The following is a 16,319-nucleotide window of genomic DNA, read 5'->3' on the forward strand; positions in this document are numbered from 1 at the left end:
TTCGGATTCTCTCGGCTCCGTTCGGATTCTCTCGGCTCCGTTCGGATCCTCTCGGCTCCGTTCGGCTCCACTCGGCTCTTCTCGGCCCTCCATCCTCCCTTTGGCCCCTCCCACCTGCCCTCCTCTCCACCAATCAGCACTCTCACCCTCTCGGCTCCACCAATCACCGCTCTCCCCTTTCGGCTCCTTCCGCCCCTTTTCGTCTCCTCCCGTCGTGCTCCCTTATCCCCGCCCACCTCCTCCATTCCCACCAATCCCCACCCTCCTCCTCCTCTCACCTCCAACCAATCAGCGCTCTCCTCCTTTCTCCCCGTTCCCCAGCACTAGGCCCCAAGATGGCGGCCATCCGCAGCGTGAAGGTAGGCCTCACTCCCCTCCCCCACGCCCTAATTAACCCCTATAGCTAATTAACCCCGTTCTAATTAATTAACGAGCAGGGGATGGTGGCGCTGGTGACGGGCGGTGCCTCGGGGCTGGGCCGTGCTACAGCAGAGCGGCTGGTGGCTCACGGGGCCCGAGTGGTGCTGCTCGACCTGCCCGGATCCGGCGGGGCACAACGGGCCAAGGACGTGGGGGGGGGCAGCGTGTTTGTGCCGGCAGATGTGAGTTATGGGGGGGGGGGTATTGTATTATGGGGGGGGGGTATTGTGTTATGGGGGGGGGTATTGTGCTATGGGGGGGGGGTGATATTACGGGAGGGGGGTTTCACGTTATGGGGGGGGTGATATTACGGGGGGGGGGGGTATCACGTTATGGGGGGGGTGATATTATGGGGGGGCGTATCGTATTATGGGGGGGGGTATTATATTATGGGGGGGGTATCGTATTATGGGGGGGGGTATTATATTATGGGGGGGGGTATTATATTATGGGGGGGGGTATTATATTATGGGGGGGGGTATCGTATTATGGGGGGGGGTATCGTATTATGGGGGGGGGTATTATATTATGGGGGGGGGTATCGTATTATGGGGGGGGGTATCGTATTATGGGGGGGGGTATTATATTATGGGGGGGGGTATCGTATTATGGGGGGGGGTATCGTATTATGGGGGGGGGTATCGTATTATGGGGGGGGGTATTGTATTATGGGGGGGGGTATTATATTATTGGGGGGGGGTACCACATTATGAGGGGGGGTATCGTATTATGGGGGGGGGGTATTGTGTTATGGGGGGGGTGATATTACGGGGGGGGGGTATCACGTTATGGGGGGGGTGGTATTATGGGGGGGGGTATTGTGTTATGGGGGGGGTGGTATTATGGGGGGGGAACATGGTGTTATGGGGGGGTATCATGTTATGGGGGGGAATATCATATTATGGGGGGGGGGTATTGTATTATGGGGGGGGTCGTGATATGGGTTAGGGTATCGCATTATAGGGGGGTTATCACGTTATGGAGGGGGGTATTATGTTATGGGGGAGACATCGTGTTATGGGGGGGTGTCATGGGGGGGGGTATCAAGTTATGGGGGAGGTATTGTATTATGGGGGGGTATCACGTAATGGGAGGGGGTTATATTATGGGGGGGTGATATGGGTGATATGGGGGGTGTTGTGTTATGGGGGGGAACATCATGTTATGGGGGGGGACATGGTGATATGGGGGGTATTGTATTATGGGGGGGGTATCAGGTTATGGGGGGGGCATCGTGTTATGGGGGGGGTGATATTATGGGGGGGGGTATTGTGTTATGGGGGGGTGTATCATGCTATGGGGGGGAATTTCATGTTATGGGGGGGTATCATGTTATGGGGGGGGGAACGTCATGTTATGGGGGGGGGTATTATGTTATGGGGGGGGTATTGTATTATGGGGGGGACATTGTGTTATTGGGGGGGGGGTATTAGGCCTGTGAGGGATGTGAGGGGGTTCAGCCCCCCCCATTTAAGCCCCCCCCCCATTTAAGCCCCCCCCCCATGTAACCCCCCTTGTCCCACAGGTAACATCAGCTGAGCAGGTTGAGGCCGCCCTGGAATTAACCAAGAAAAACTTTGGGAAACTGGATCTGACGGTGAATTGTGCCGGGATCGGGGCGGCCATAAAGACCTACAACAGCAAGAGGGATGTGGTACATCCTATGGAGGAGTTCCAGAGGGTCATCAATGTATGGGGGGATATGGGGGCAATGGGGTCAATGGGGTTAATGGGGTCAATGGGGTTAATGGGGTGGGGGCGGCCATAAAGACCTACAACAGCAAGAGGGACGTGGTACACCCTATGGAGGAGTTCCAGAGGGTCATCAATGTATGGGGGGATATGGGGGACATATAGGGTTAATGGGGTCAATGGGGCTGGGGGTGGTTAATGGGGGCAATGGGGCTGGGGGTGGTTAATGGGGTCAATGGGGCTGGGGGTGGTTAATGGGGTCAATGGGGCTGGGGGTGGTTAATGGGGTCAATGGGGCTGGGGGTGGTTAATGGGGTCAATGGGGCCGGGGTCAGTTAATGGGGCAGGGGGCGGTTAATGGGGCTGGGAGCAGTGGGGTGGGATCAGTTTAGGGTGCCTACTATGGGGTGTCCTGGACCTATGGGGTGCTTATAGGGTTCTATGGGGTATCTCCAGTCTATGGGGTGCTTATAGGGTTACATGGGGGATCTCCAGTCTATGGGGTGCTTATAGGGTTCTATGGGGTATCTCCATTCAATGGGGTGCTTATAGGGTTCTATGGGGTATCTCCATTCAATGGGGTGGATGCTATGGGGTATTCCTGCCCCATAGGTTCTATGGGGTATCTCCCATCCATGGGGTGGATGCTATGGGGTATCCTGCCCCATAGATTCTATAGGGCCGTGCTGCCCCACGTTCCCTTTATTCCAGGTGAACCTGGTGGGGACGTTCAACGTGACCCGACTCAGCGCCCGGTTAATGAGCAGCAACAGCCCCGACCCCGACGGGCACCGGGGGCTGGTGGTCAACACGGCCAGTGTGGCGGCCTATGAGGGGCAGGTAATGGGGCACCCCATAGCAAAGGGCCTCAGCCCCATAGCAAAGGGCCTTAACCCCATAGCAAGGGGCCTTAACCCCATAGCAAAGGGCCTTAACCCCATAGCAAGGGGCCTTAACCCCATAGCAAAGGGCCTTAACCCCATAGCAAGGGGCCTTAACCCCATAGCAAAGGGCCTTAACCCCATAGCAGGGGCCTTAACCCCATAGCAAAGGGCCTTAACCCCATAGCAAGGGGCCTTAACCCCATAGCAAAGGGCCTTAACCCCATAGCAAAGGGCCTTAACCCCATAGCAAAGGGCCTTAACCCCATAGCAAAGGGCCTCAGCCCCATAGCAAAGGGCCTTAACCCCATAGCAAAGGGCCTTAACCCCATAGCAAAGGGCCTCAGCCCCATAGCAAAGGGCCTCAGCCCCATAGCAAGGGGCCTCAGCCCCATAGCAAATGGCCTCAGCCCCATAGCAAATGGCCTCAGCCCCATAGCAAAGGGCCTCAGCCCCATAGCAAGGGGCCTTAACCCCATAGCAAAGGGCCTCAGCCCCATAGCAAGGGGCCTTGACCCCATAGCAAGGGGCCTTGACCCCATAGCAAGGGGCCTTAACCCCATAGCAAGGGGCCTTAACCCCATAGCAAGGGGCCTTGACCCCATAGCAAGGGGCCTTGACCCCATAGCAAGGGGCCTTGACCCCATAGCAAGGGGCCTTAACCCCATAGCAAGGGGCCTTAACCCCATAGCAAGGGGCCTTGACCCCATAGCAAGGGGCCTTAACCCCATAGCAAGGGGCCTTAACCCCATAGCAATGGGCCTTAACCCCATAGCAAGGGGCCTTAACCCCATAGCAAAGGGCCTTAACCCCATAGCAAGGGGCCTTAACCCCATAGCAAAGGGCCTCAGCCCCATAGCAAGGGGCCTTAACCCCATAGCAAAGGGCCTTAACCCCATAGCAAAGGGCCTTAACCCCATAGCAAGGGGCCTTAACCCCATAGCAAGGGGCCTCAGCCCCATAGCAAGGGGCCTTAACCCCATAGCAAAGGGCCTTAACCCCATAGCAAAGGGCCTCAGCCCCATAGCAAGGGGCCTTAACCCCATAGCAAAGGGCCTCAGCCCCATAGCAAGGGGCCTTAACCCCATAGCAAGGGGCCTTAACCCCATAGCAATGAGCCTTAACCCCATAGCAAGGGGCCTTAACCCCATAGCAAGGGGCCTTAACCCCATAGCAAAGGGCCTCAGCCCCATAGCAAAGGGCCTTAACCCCATAGCAAGGGGCCTTAACCCCATAGCAAAGGGCCTTAACCCCATAGCAAGGGGCCTTAACCCCATAACAAAGGGCCTTAACCCCATAGCAAGGGGCCTTAACCCCATAGCAAGGGGCCTTAACCCCATAGCAAAGGGCCTTAACCCCATAGCAAAGGGCCTTAACCCCATAGCAAAGGGCCTTAACCCCATAGCAAGGGGCCTTAACCCCATAGCAAGGGGCCTTAACCCCATAGCAAAGGGCCTTAACCCCATAGCAAGGGGCCTTAACCCCATAGCAAAGGGCCTTAACCCCATAGCAAAGGGCCTTAACCCCATAGCAAAGGGCCTTAACCCCATAGCAAGGGGCCTTAACCCCATAGCAAGGGGCCTTAACCCCATAGCAAGGGGCCTTAACCCCATAGCAAAGGGCCTTAACCCCATAGCAAGGGGCCTTAACCCCATAGCAAAGGGCCTTAACCCCATAGCAAGGGGCCTTAACCCCATAGCAAAGGGCCTTAACCCCATAGCAGGGGCCTTAACCCCATAGCAAAGGGCCTTAACCCCATAGCAAGGGGCCTTAACCCCATAGCAAAGGGCCTTAACCCCATAGCAAAGGGCCTTAACCCCATAGCAAAGGGCCTTAACCCCATAGCAAAGGGCCTCAGCCCCATAGCAAAGGGCCTTAACCCCATAGCAAAGGGCCTTAACCCCATAGCAAAGGGCCTCAGCCCCATAGCAAAGGGCCTCAGCCCCATAGCAAGGGGCCTCAGCCCCATAGCAAATGGCCTCAGCCCCATAGCAAATGGCCTCAGCCCCATAGCAAAGGGCCTCAGCCCCATAGCAAGGGGCCTTAACCCCATAGCAAGGGGCCTTAACCCCATAGCAAAGGGCCTTAACCCCATAGCAAGGGGCCTTAACCCCATAGCAAAGGGCCTCAGCCCCATAGCAAAGGGCCTTAACCCCATAGCAAAGGGCCTCAGCCCCATAGCAAGGGGCCTTGACCCCATAGCAAGGGGCCTTGACCCCATAGCAAGGGGCCTTAACCCCATAGCAAGGGGCCTTAACCCCATAGCAAGGGGCCTTGACCCCATAGCAAGGGGCCTTGACCCCATAGCAAGGGGCCTTGACCCCATAGCAAGGGGCCTTAACCCCATAGCAAGGGGCCTTAACCCCATAGCAAGGGGCCTTGACCCCATAGCAAGGGGCCTTAACCCCATAGCAAGGGGCCTTAACCCCATAGCAATGGGCCTTAACCCCATAGCAAGGGGCCTTAACCCCATAGCAAAGGGCCTTAACCCCATAGCAAGGGGCCTTAACCCCATAGCAAAGGGCCTCAGCCCCATAGCAAGGGGCCTTAACCCCATAGCAAAGGGCCTTAACCCCATAGCAAAGGGCCTTAACCCCATAGCAAGGGGCCTTAACCCCATAGCAAGGGGCCTCAGCCCCATAGCAAGGGGCCTTAACCCCATAGCAAAGGGCCTTAACCCCATAGCAAAGGGCCTCAGCCCCATAGCAAGGGGCCTTAACCCCATAGCAAAGGGCCTCAGCCCCATAGCAAGGGGCCTTAACCCCATAGCAAGGGGCCTTAACCCCATAGCAAGGGGCCTTAACCCCATAGCAAAGGGCCTCAGCCCCATAGCAAAGGGCCTTAACCCCATAGCAAGGGGCCTTAACCCCATAGCAAAGGGCCTTAACCCCATAGCAAGGGGCCTTAACCCCATAACAAAGGGCCTTAACCCCATAGCAAGGGGCCTTAACCCCATAGCAAGGGGCCTTAACCCCATAGCAAAGGGCCTTAACCCCATAGCAAAGGGCCTTAACCCCATAGCAAAGGGCCTTAACCCCATAGCAAGGGGCCTTAACCCCATAGCAAGGGGCCTTAACCCCATAGCAAAGGGCCTTAACCCCATAGCAAGGGGCCTTAACCCCATAGCAAAGGGCCTTAACCCCATAGCAAAGGGCCTTAACCCCATAGCAAAGGGCCTTAACCCCATAGCAAGGGGCCTTAACCCCATAGCAAGGGGCCTTAACCCCATAGCAAGGGGCCTTAACCCCATAGCAAAGGGCCTTAACCCCATAGCAAGTGGCCTTAACCCCATAGCAAAGGGCCTTAACCCCATAGCAAGGGGCCTTAACCCCATAGCAAAGGGCCTTAACCCCATAGCAGGGGCCTTAACCCCATAGCAAAGGGCCTTAACCCCATAGCAAGGGGCCTTAACCCCATAGCAAAGGGCCTTAACCCCATAGCAAAGGGCCTTAACCCCATAGCAAAGGGCCTTAACCCCATAGCAAAGGGCCTCAGCCCCATAGCAAAGGGCCTTAACCCCATAGCAAAGGGCCTTAACCCCATAGCAAAGGGCCTCAGCCCCATAGCAAAGGGCCTCAGCCCCATAGCAAGGGGCCTCAGCCCCATAGCAAATGGCCTCAGCCCCATAGCAAATGGCCTCAGCCCCATAGCAAAGGGCCTCAGCCCCATAGCAAGGGGCCTTAACCCCATAGCAAGGGGCCTTAACCCCATAGCAAAGGGCCTTAACCCCATAGCAAGGGGCCTTAACCCCATAGCAAAGGGCCTCAGCCCCATAGCAAAGGGCCTTAACCCCATAGCAAAGGGCCTCAGCCCCATAGCAAGGGGCCTTGACCCCATAGCAAGGGGCCTTGACCCCATAGCAAGGGGCCTTGACCCCATAGCAAGGGGCCTTGACCCCATAGCAAGGGGCCTTAACCCCATAGCAAGGGGCCTTGACCCCATAGCAAGGGGCCTTAACCCCATAGCAAGGGGCCTTAACCCCATAGCAATGGGCCTTAACCCCATAGCAAGGGGCCTTAACCCCATAGCAAAGGGCCTTAACCCCATAGCAAGGGGCCTTAACCCCATAGCAAAGGGCCTCAGCCCCATAGCAAGGGGCCTTAACCCCATAGCAAAGGGCCTTAACCCCATAGCAAAGGGCCTTAACCCCATAGCAAGGGGCCTTAACCCCATAGCAAGGGGCCTCAGCCCCATAGCAAGGGGCCTTAACCCCATAGCAAAGGGCCTTAACCCCATAGCAAAGGGCCTCAGCCCCATAGCAAGGGGCCTTAACCCCATAGCAAGGGGCCTTAACCCCATAGCAAAGGGCCTTAACCCCATAGCAAAGGGCCTCAGCCCCATAGCAAGGGGCCTTAACCCCATAGCAAAGGGCCTCAGCCCCATAGCAAGGGGCCTTAACCCCATAGCAAGGGGCCTTAACCCCATAGCAAAGGGCCTTAACCCCATAGCAAGGGGCCTTAACCCCATAGCAAGGGGCCTTAACCCCATAGCAAAGGGCCTTAACCCCATAGCAAAGGGCCTCAACCCCATAGCAAGGGGCCTTAAGCCCATAGCAAAGGGCCTTAACCCCATAGCAAAGGGGCCTTAACCCCATAGCAAGGGGCCTTAACCCCATAGCAAAGGGCCTCAACCCCATAGCAAGGGGCCTTAACCCCATAACAAAGCTTATTAAACCCCATAATTATCCTTAACCCCATAACAAAGCTCCTCGACCCCATAACAAAGCTTCGCAACCCCATAGCAAAGCTCCTCGACCCCATAATGCTCCTCAGCCCCATAACAAAGCTCCTCAACCCCATAACAAACCTCAGCCTCATAACAAAGCTCCTTGACCCCATAACAAAGCTCCTTAACCCCATAATGCTCCTCAGCCCCATAACACCCCTCCTCACCCCAAATCAACCCCCCTCACCCCATATCCCTCCTCCTCACCCCATAACCCCCCTCTCACCCCATAACCCCCCTCTGACCCCATAACCCCCCTCTGACCCCATATCCCTCCTCCTCACCCCATAACCCCCCTCCTCACCCCATAACCCCCCTCTCACCCCATAACCCCCCCCCTCACCCCATAACCCCCCTCCTCACCCCATAACCCCCCTCCTCACCCCATATCCCCCCTCCTCACCCCATAACCCTCCTCCTCACCCCATAACCCCCCTCTCACCCCATAACCCCCCTCCTCACCCCATAACCCCCTCCTCACCCCATAACCCCCCTCTCACCCCATAACCCTCCTCACCCCATAACCCTCCTCCTCACCCCATAACCCCCTCCTCACCCCATAACCCCCCTCCTCACCCCATAACCCCCCTCCTCACCCCATAACCCTCCTCCTCACCCCATAACCCCCCTCTCACCCCATAACCCTCCTCACCCCATAACCCTCTGACCCCATAACCCTGTGACCCCATAACAACCCCCCTCACCCCATAACCCTGTGACCCCATAACCCCGTGACCCCATAACCCCGTGACCCCATAACCCCGTGACCCCATAACCCTCTGACCCCATAACCCTCTGACCCCATAACCACCTCTCTGACCCCATAACCCCCCTCTGACCCCATAACCCCGTGACCCCATAACCCCGTGACCCCATAACCCTGTGACCCCATAACCCTGTGACCCCATAACCCCGTGACCCCATAACCCCGTGACCCCATAACCCCGTGACCCCATAACCCTCTGACCCCATAACCCTCTGACCCCATAACCACCTCTCTGACCCCATAACCCCCCTCTGACCCCATAACCCCGTGACCCCATAACCCCGTGACCCCATAACCCTGTGACCCCATAACCCTGTGACCCCATAACCCCGTGACCCCATAACCCTGTGACCCCATAACAACCCCCCTCACCCCATAACCCTGTGCCCCCATAACCCCGTGCCCCCATAACCCCGTGACCCCATAACCCTGTGACCCCATAACCCTCTGACCCCATAACCCTGTGACCCCATAACCCTGTGACCCCATAACCCCGTGACCCCATAACCCTGTGACCCCATAACCCTGTGACCCCATAACCCCATGACCCCATAACCCCGTGACCCCATAACCCCGTGACCCCATAACCCCCTGACCCCATAACCCCCTGACCCCATAACCCTGTGACCCCATAACCCTCTGACCCCATAACCCTCTGACCCCATAACCCCGTGACCCCATAACCCTGTGACCCCATAACCCTGTGCCCCCATAACCCCGTGCCCCCATAACCCCGTGACCCCATAACCCTGTGACCCCATAACCCTCTGACCCCATAACCCTGTGACCCCATAACCCTGTGACCCCATAACCCCGTGACCCCATAACCCTGTGACCCCATAACCCTGTGACCCCATAACCCCATGACCCCATAACCCCGTGACCCCATAACCCCGTGACCCCATAACCCCCTGACCCCATAACCCCCTGACCCCATAACCCTGTGACCCCATAACCCTCTGACCCCATAACCCTCTGACCCCATAACCCCGTGACCCCATAACCCTGTGACCCCATAACCCTGTGACCCCATAACCCCGTGACCCCATAACCCTGTGACCCCATAACCCCGCTCTGACCCCATAACCCCGTGACCCCATAACCCTCTGACCCCATAACCCCCTGACCCCATAACCCTGTGCCCCATAGGTTGGCCAGGCGGCCTATTCCGCGTCCAAGGGCGGCATCGTGGCCATGACTCTGCCCATCGCCCGCGACCTGGCGCCTATAGGGATCCGCGTGGTCACCATCGCTCCAGGTACGGGAACATATAGATGTATATGGGGGGGGGAACCTGTATATGGGGTGGGGAACCTATATGGGATGGGATGGGATACCTATATGGGATGGGATACCTATATGGGATGGGATGGGATACCTATATGGGATGAAATGGGATACCTATATGGGATGGGATGGGATACCTATATGGGATGAAATGGGATACCTATATGGGATGGGATGGGAAACCTATATGGGATGGGATGGGATACCTATATGGGATGGGATACCTATATGGGATGGGATGGGATATCTATATGGGATGGGATGGGATATCTATATGGGATGGGATGGGATACCTATATGGGATGGGATGGGATATCTATATGGGATGGGATGGGATTCCTATATGGGATGGGATGGGATATCTATATGGGATGGGATGGGATTCCTATATGGGATGGGATGGGATATCTATATGGGATGGGATACCTATATGGGATGGGATTCCTATATGGGATGGGATGGGATACCTATATGGGATGGGATGGGATATCTATATGGGATGGGATACCTATATGGGATGGGATGGGATACCTATATGGGATGGGATGGGAAACCTATATGGGATGGGATGGGATACCTATATATGGGATGGGATTCCTATATGGGATGGGATACCTATATGGGATGGGATGGGATACCTATATGGGATGGGATGGGATACCTATATGGGATGGAATAGTATACCTCTATGGGATGAATATAGGATATCTATATGGGATGGGATAAGATCTGTCCTTTGTACCCTATATCTTGTCCTACCCCCTATATCTCCTTGTTTTACACCCTGTATCTTGTCCTACCCCCTATATCTTGTCCTACCCCCTATATCTCCTTGTTCTACCCCCTATATCTTGTCCTACCCCCTATATCTCCTTGTTCTACCCCCTATATCTTGTCCTACCCCCTATATCTCCTTGTTCTACCCCCTATATCTTGTCCTACCCCCTATATCTCCTTGTTTTACCCCCTATATCTTGTCCTACCCCCTATATCTCCTTGTTCTACCCCCTATATCTTGTCCTACCCCCTATATCTCCTTGTTCTACCCCCTATATCTTGTCCTACCCCCTATATCTCCTTGTTCTACCCCCTATATCTTGTCCTACCCCCTATATCTCCTTGTTCTACCCCCTATATCTTGTCCTACCCCCTATATCTCCTTGTTTTACCCCCTATATCTTGTCCTACCCCCTATATCTCCTTGTCCTACCCCCTATATCTTGTCCTACCCCCTCTATCCCCCTGTTGTCTCTATAGGGCTGTTCTCCACCCCGTTACTGGCCGGGTTACCCGACAAGGTCCGGACGTTTTTAGGGCAGCAGGTTCCGTTCCCGTCCCGTTTAGGGGACCCCGCAGAATACGCCCACCTGGTGCAGGCCATCGCCGAGAACCCCATGATCAATGGGGAGGTGGTCAGGCTGGATGGGGCCCTGAGGATGCAGCCCTAAATAAAGGGGGCAGGGGGGGTTATGGGGTCAGTGGGGTGGCCATAATGATGGGATGCCCTATATGGGGTCAGTGGGGTGGCCATAATGATGGGATGCCCTATATGGGGGCTATGGGGTGGCCATCGTGATGGGATGCCCTATATGGGGGATATAGGGTCATTGGGGTGGCCATAATGATGTGAAGCCCTATATGGGGGCTATAGGGGCTTTGGGATGGCCATAATGATGGATGTGAAGCCCTATATGGGGGCTATGGGGTCATTGGGGTGGCCATAATGATGTGAAGCCCTATATGGGGGCTATGGGGTCAGTGGGGTGGCCATAATGATGTGAAGCCCTATATGGGGGCTATGGGGTTATTGGGATGGCCATAATGATGTGAAGCCCTATATGGGATGTGATGCCTTAAATGGGGTCTATGGGGTCATTGGGGTGGCCATAATGATGGGATGCCCTATATGGGGGCTATGGGGTGGCCATCATGATGGTTGTGAAGCCCTATATGGGATGTGAAGCCCTATATGGTGGCTATGGGGTGGCCATAATGATGGGATGCCCTATATGGGGGATATAGGGTCATTGGGGTGGCCATAATGATGGGATGTGATGCCCTATATGGGATGTGAAGCCCTAAATGGGGTTATTGGGGTGGCCATAATGATGTGGAGCCCTATATGGGGGCTATGGGGTGGCCATCGTGATGGGATGCCCTATATGGGGGTTATGGGGTGGCCATAATGATGGGATGCCCTATATGGGGGTTATGGGGTCATTGGGGTGGCCATAATGATGTGAAGCCCTATATGGGATGTGATGCCTTAAATGGGGTCTATGGGGTCATTGGGGTGGCCATAATGATGGGATGCCCTATATGGGGGCTATGGGGTCATTGGGGTGGCCATAATGATGGATGTGAAGCCCTATATGGGGGCTATGGGGTCATTGGGGTGGCCATAATGATGAGATGTGAAGCCCTATATGGGGGCTATGGGGTCATTGGGGTGGCCATAATGATATGAAGCCCTATATGGGGGATATAGGGGCTTTGGGATGGCCATAATGATGGATGTGAAGCCCTATATGGGGGCTATGGGGTCATTGGGGTGGCCATAATGATAATGAAGCCCTATATGGGGTCATTGGGGTGGCCATAATGATGGGATGCCCTATATGGGGGCTATGGGGTCATTGGGGTGGCCATAATGATGTGAAGCCCTATATGGGGGCTATGGGGTTATTGGCATGGCCATAATGATGTGAAGCCCTATATGGGATGTGATGCCTTAAATGGGGTCTATGGGGTCATTGGGGTGGCCATAATGATGTGAAGCCCTATATGGGGGCTATGGGGTTATTAGGGTGGCCGTCATGATGTGAAGCCCTATATGGGATGTGAAGCCCTATATGGGGTCTATGGGGTTATTGGGGTGGCCATAATGATGTGAAGCCCTATATGGCCGCTATGGGGTCATTGGGGTGGCCATAATGATGTGTAGCCCTATATGGCCGCTATGGGGTTATTAGGGTGGCCATAATGATGTGTAGCCCTATATGGGGTCTATGGGGTTATTAGGGTGGCCATAATGATGTGTAGCCCTATATGGCCGCTATGGGGTTATTAGGGTGGCCATAATGATGTGTAGCCCCATATGGCCGCTATGGGGCCCCGGGTCTCCCCCATTCTTTATGGGGCCCTGTATTGGGATTGCCTGCATTTAGGGACCTCATGGGGACCAGGTTTGGGGTCTATGGGGTTTAGGGGTCCCAATGGGGTCTGGGGTCCCAATAGGGCCCATATAGGGCTGCCCCTATGGCCACACCTCCTCTGGGGACCCTATTGGGGGGCTTAAAGACCCCATAAGGACCCTATAAGAACCCCATAAGGACCCTATAAAGACCCCCCCCCCCCGTTTGGGGGCCCGGCCCGGCCCCTATAATGCTGCTATCCTGCAATAAAAGCTGTTTCTCATTGGCTATCGTGGCTGTCAATCACCTGGCGCCGCGTGCGATTGGTTGAAAGTGTGGGTGGGCGGCCGTCTGGATTCGAGACAGCAATCTCAGCTGGTTAGTCCTGATTGGCTGAGAGCGACAGCAATGAGGGCGGAGTCATTCACTATCTTGCTCAGTGATTGGCTGATAAGCCTGTCCATAAAGCGCGGGGCGGATGTGTTGAGCCAATCGCTACTCGCGGGCGGGGCTTCTCGGCAATCCACGCGCTGATTGGCTGTGGCGGATACTTCCGGCGGAAGTGAGGCCTACAGAGACGGCGAGGCCGGAGCCGGCGGAGCTTCGGGATCCACGGCCGCCATGAACATCCGGAACGCCAGGGTAGGATGGGAACGGGAATAGGGGGCTTTAAATGGGGGATAGGGGGCTTTAAATGGGGGATATGGGGCTTTAAATGGGAATATAGGGTATTAAATGGGGAATATAGGGTATTAAATGGGGATATGGGGCTTTAAATGGGAATATAAGGTATTAAATGGGGATATGGGGCTTTAAATGGGGATATGGGGCTTTAAAGGGGGATATGGGGCTTTAAATGGGGATATGGGGCTTTAAATGGGGATATGGGGCTTTAAAGGGGGATATGGGGCTTTAAATGGGAATATAGGGTATTAAATGGGGAATATAGGGTATTAAACGGGGATATGGGGCTTTAAATGGGGAATATAGGGTATTAAATGGGGATATGGGGCTTTAAACGGGGATATGGGGCTTTAAATGGGGATATGGGGCTTTAAATGGGGGATATGGGGCTTTATAGGGGGATATGGGCTTTAAATGGGAATATAGGGTATTAAATGGGGATATGGGGCTTTAAAGGGGGAATATAGGGTATTAAATGGGGATATGGGGCTTTAAATGGGGATATGGGGCTTTAAATGGGGATATGGGGCTTTAAACGGGGATATGGGGCTTTAAATGGGGATATGGGGCTTTAAACGGGGATAGGGGGCTTTAAATGGGGATATGGGGCTTTAAATGGGATATGGGGCTTTAAACGGGAATATAGGGTATTAAATGGGGATATGGGGCTTTAAAGGGGGATATGGGGCTTTAAACGGGGATATGGGGCTTTAAATGGGGATATGGGGCTTTAAATGGGGATATGGGGCTTTAAATGGGGATATGGGGCTTTAAATGGGGATATGGGGCTTTAAATGCGGATATGGGGCTTTAAATGGGGGATATGGGGCTTTAAAGGGGGATATGGGGCTTTAAATGGGGATATGGGGCTTTAAATGGGATATGGGGCTTTAAATGGGGATATGGGGCTTTAAAGGGGGATATGGGGCTTTAAATGGGAATATAGGGCCTTAAATGGGGATATGGGGCTTTAAAGGGGGAATATAGGGTATTAAATGGGGGATATGGGGCTTTAAATGGGGATATGGGGCTTTAAATGGGGATATGGGGCTTTAAATGGGGGATATGGGGCTTTAAATGGGGATATGGGGCGTTAAACGGGGATATGGGGCTTTAAATGGGGGATATGGGGCTTTAAATGGGGAATATAGGGTATTAAACGGGGATATGGGGCTTAAACGGGGATATGGGGCTTTAAATGGGAATATAGGGCCTTAAATGGGGGATATGGGGCTTTAAATGGGGATATGGGGCTTTAAAGGGGGATATGGGGCTTTAAATGGGGAATATAGGGTATTAAATGGGGATATGGGGCTTTAAACGGGGATATGGGGCTTTAAACGGGGATATGGGGCTTTAAATGGGGATATGGGGCTTTAAATGGGGATATGGGGCTTTAAAGGGGGATATGGGGCTTTAAATGGGGATATGGGGCTTTAAACGGGGATATGGGGCTTTAAATGGGGATATGGGGCTTTAAAAGGGGATATGGGGCTTTAAATGGGAATATAGGGTATTAAATGGGGATATGGGGCTTTAAATGGGAATATAGGGCCTTAAATGGGGATATGGGGCTTTAAATGGGGAATATAGGGTATTAAATGGGGATATGGGGCTTTAAAGGGGGATATGGGGCTTTAAATGGGGGATATGGGGCTTTAAAGGGGGATATGGGGCTTTAAATGGGGATATGGGGCTTTAAACGGGGATATGGGGCCTTAAATGGGGATATGGGGCTTTAAATGGGGATATGGGGCTTAAACAGGGATATGGGGCTTTAAAGGGGGATATGGGGCTTTAAATGGGGATATGGGGCTTTAAAGGGGGATATGGGGCTTTAAAGGGGGATATGGGGCTTTAAATGGGGATATGGGGCTTTAAAGGGGGATATGGGGCTTTAAATGGGGATATGGGGCTTTAAATGGGGATATGGGGCTTTAAATGGGGATATGGGGTATTAAATGGGGATATGGGGCTTTAAACGGGGATATGGGGCTTTAAATGGGGGATATGGGGCTTTAAACGGGGATATGGGGCTTTAAAGGGGGATATGGGGCTTTAAAGGGGGATATGGGGCTTTAAACGGGGATATGGGGCTTTAAAGGGGGATATGGGGCTTTAAATGGGGATATGGGGCTTTAAAGGGGGATATGGGGCTTTAAATGGGGATATGGGGCTTTAAATGGGGATATGGGGCTTTAAATGGGGGATATGGGGCTTTAAATGGGGGATATGGGGCTTTAAATGGGGGATATGGGGCTTTAAATGGTGGATATGGGGCTTTAAATGGGGGATATGGGGCTTTAAATGGGGATATGGGGCTTTAAACGGGGATATGGGGCTTTAAATGGGGGATATGGGGCTTTAAATGGGGATATGGGGCTTTAAACGGGGATATGGGGCTTTAAATGGGGATATGGGGCTTTAAATGGGGGATAATGAGGCCATAAAGGGGGATATAGGTCCCTAAAGGGGGATATGGGGCCTTAAAGGGGGATATGGGGCTTTAAATGGGGGATAATGAGGCCATAAAGGGGGATATAGGGCCTTAAAGGGGGATATGGGGCCTTAAAAGGGGATATAGGGCCTTAAAGGGGGATATAGGGCCTTAAAGGGGGATTATAGGGTCTTAAGTGGGTGATATAGGGCCTTAAAGGGGGGATTGGGGACCTTAAAGGGGGATATAGGGCCTTAAAGGGGATATAGGGCCTTAAAGGGGGATATAGGGAC

General features: G+C 54.0%; 1 protein-coding gene across 1 annotated transcript; it reads left to right on the forward strand.

The window, feature by feature from the left end:
- The first annotated feature begins 308 nt into the window (after window positions 1-308).
- On the forward strand, window positions 309-13,193 carry HSD17B10 (hydroxysteroid 17-beta dehydrogenase 10). Its single transcript, XM_085534698.1, has 6 exons — window positions 309-359; window positions 438-602; window positions 1,946-2,110; window positions 2,824-2,952; window positions 9,634-9,742; window positions 11,029-13,193. The coding sequence occupies exons 1-6, from the start codon at window positions 336-338 to the stop codon at window positions 11,217-11,219; spliced, it is 783 nt and encodes a 260-aa protein (XP_085390824.1). The 5' UTR covers window positions 309-335; the 3' UTR covers window positions 11,220-13,193.
- Window positions 13,194-16,319: the final 3,126 nt, after the last annotated feature.

This window comes from Coturnix japonica, unplaced genomic scaffold, assembly GCF_054131305.1.
Source record: "Coturnix japonica strain WE unplaced genomic scaffold, WE-NBRP24 Scf097, whole genome shotgun sequence".
Taxonomy (NCBI): Eukaryota; Metazoa; Chordata; class Aves; order Galliformes; family Phasianidae; genus Coturnix; species Coturnix japonica.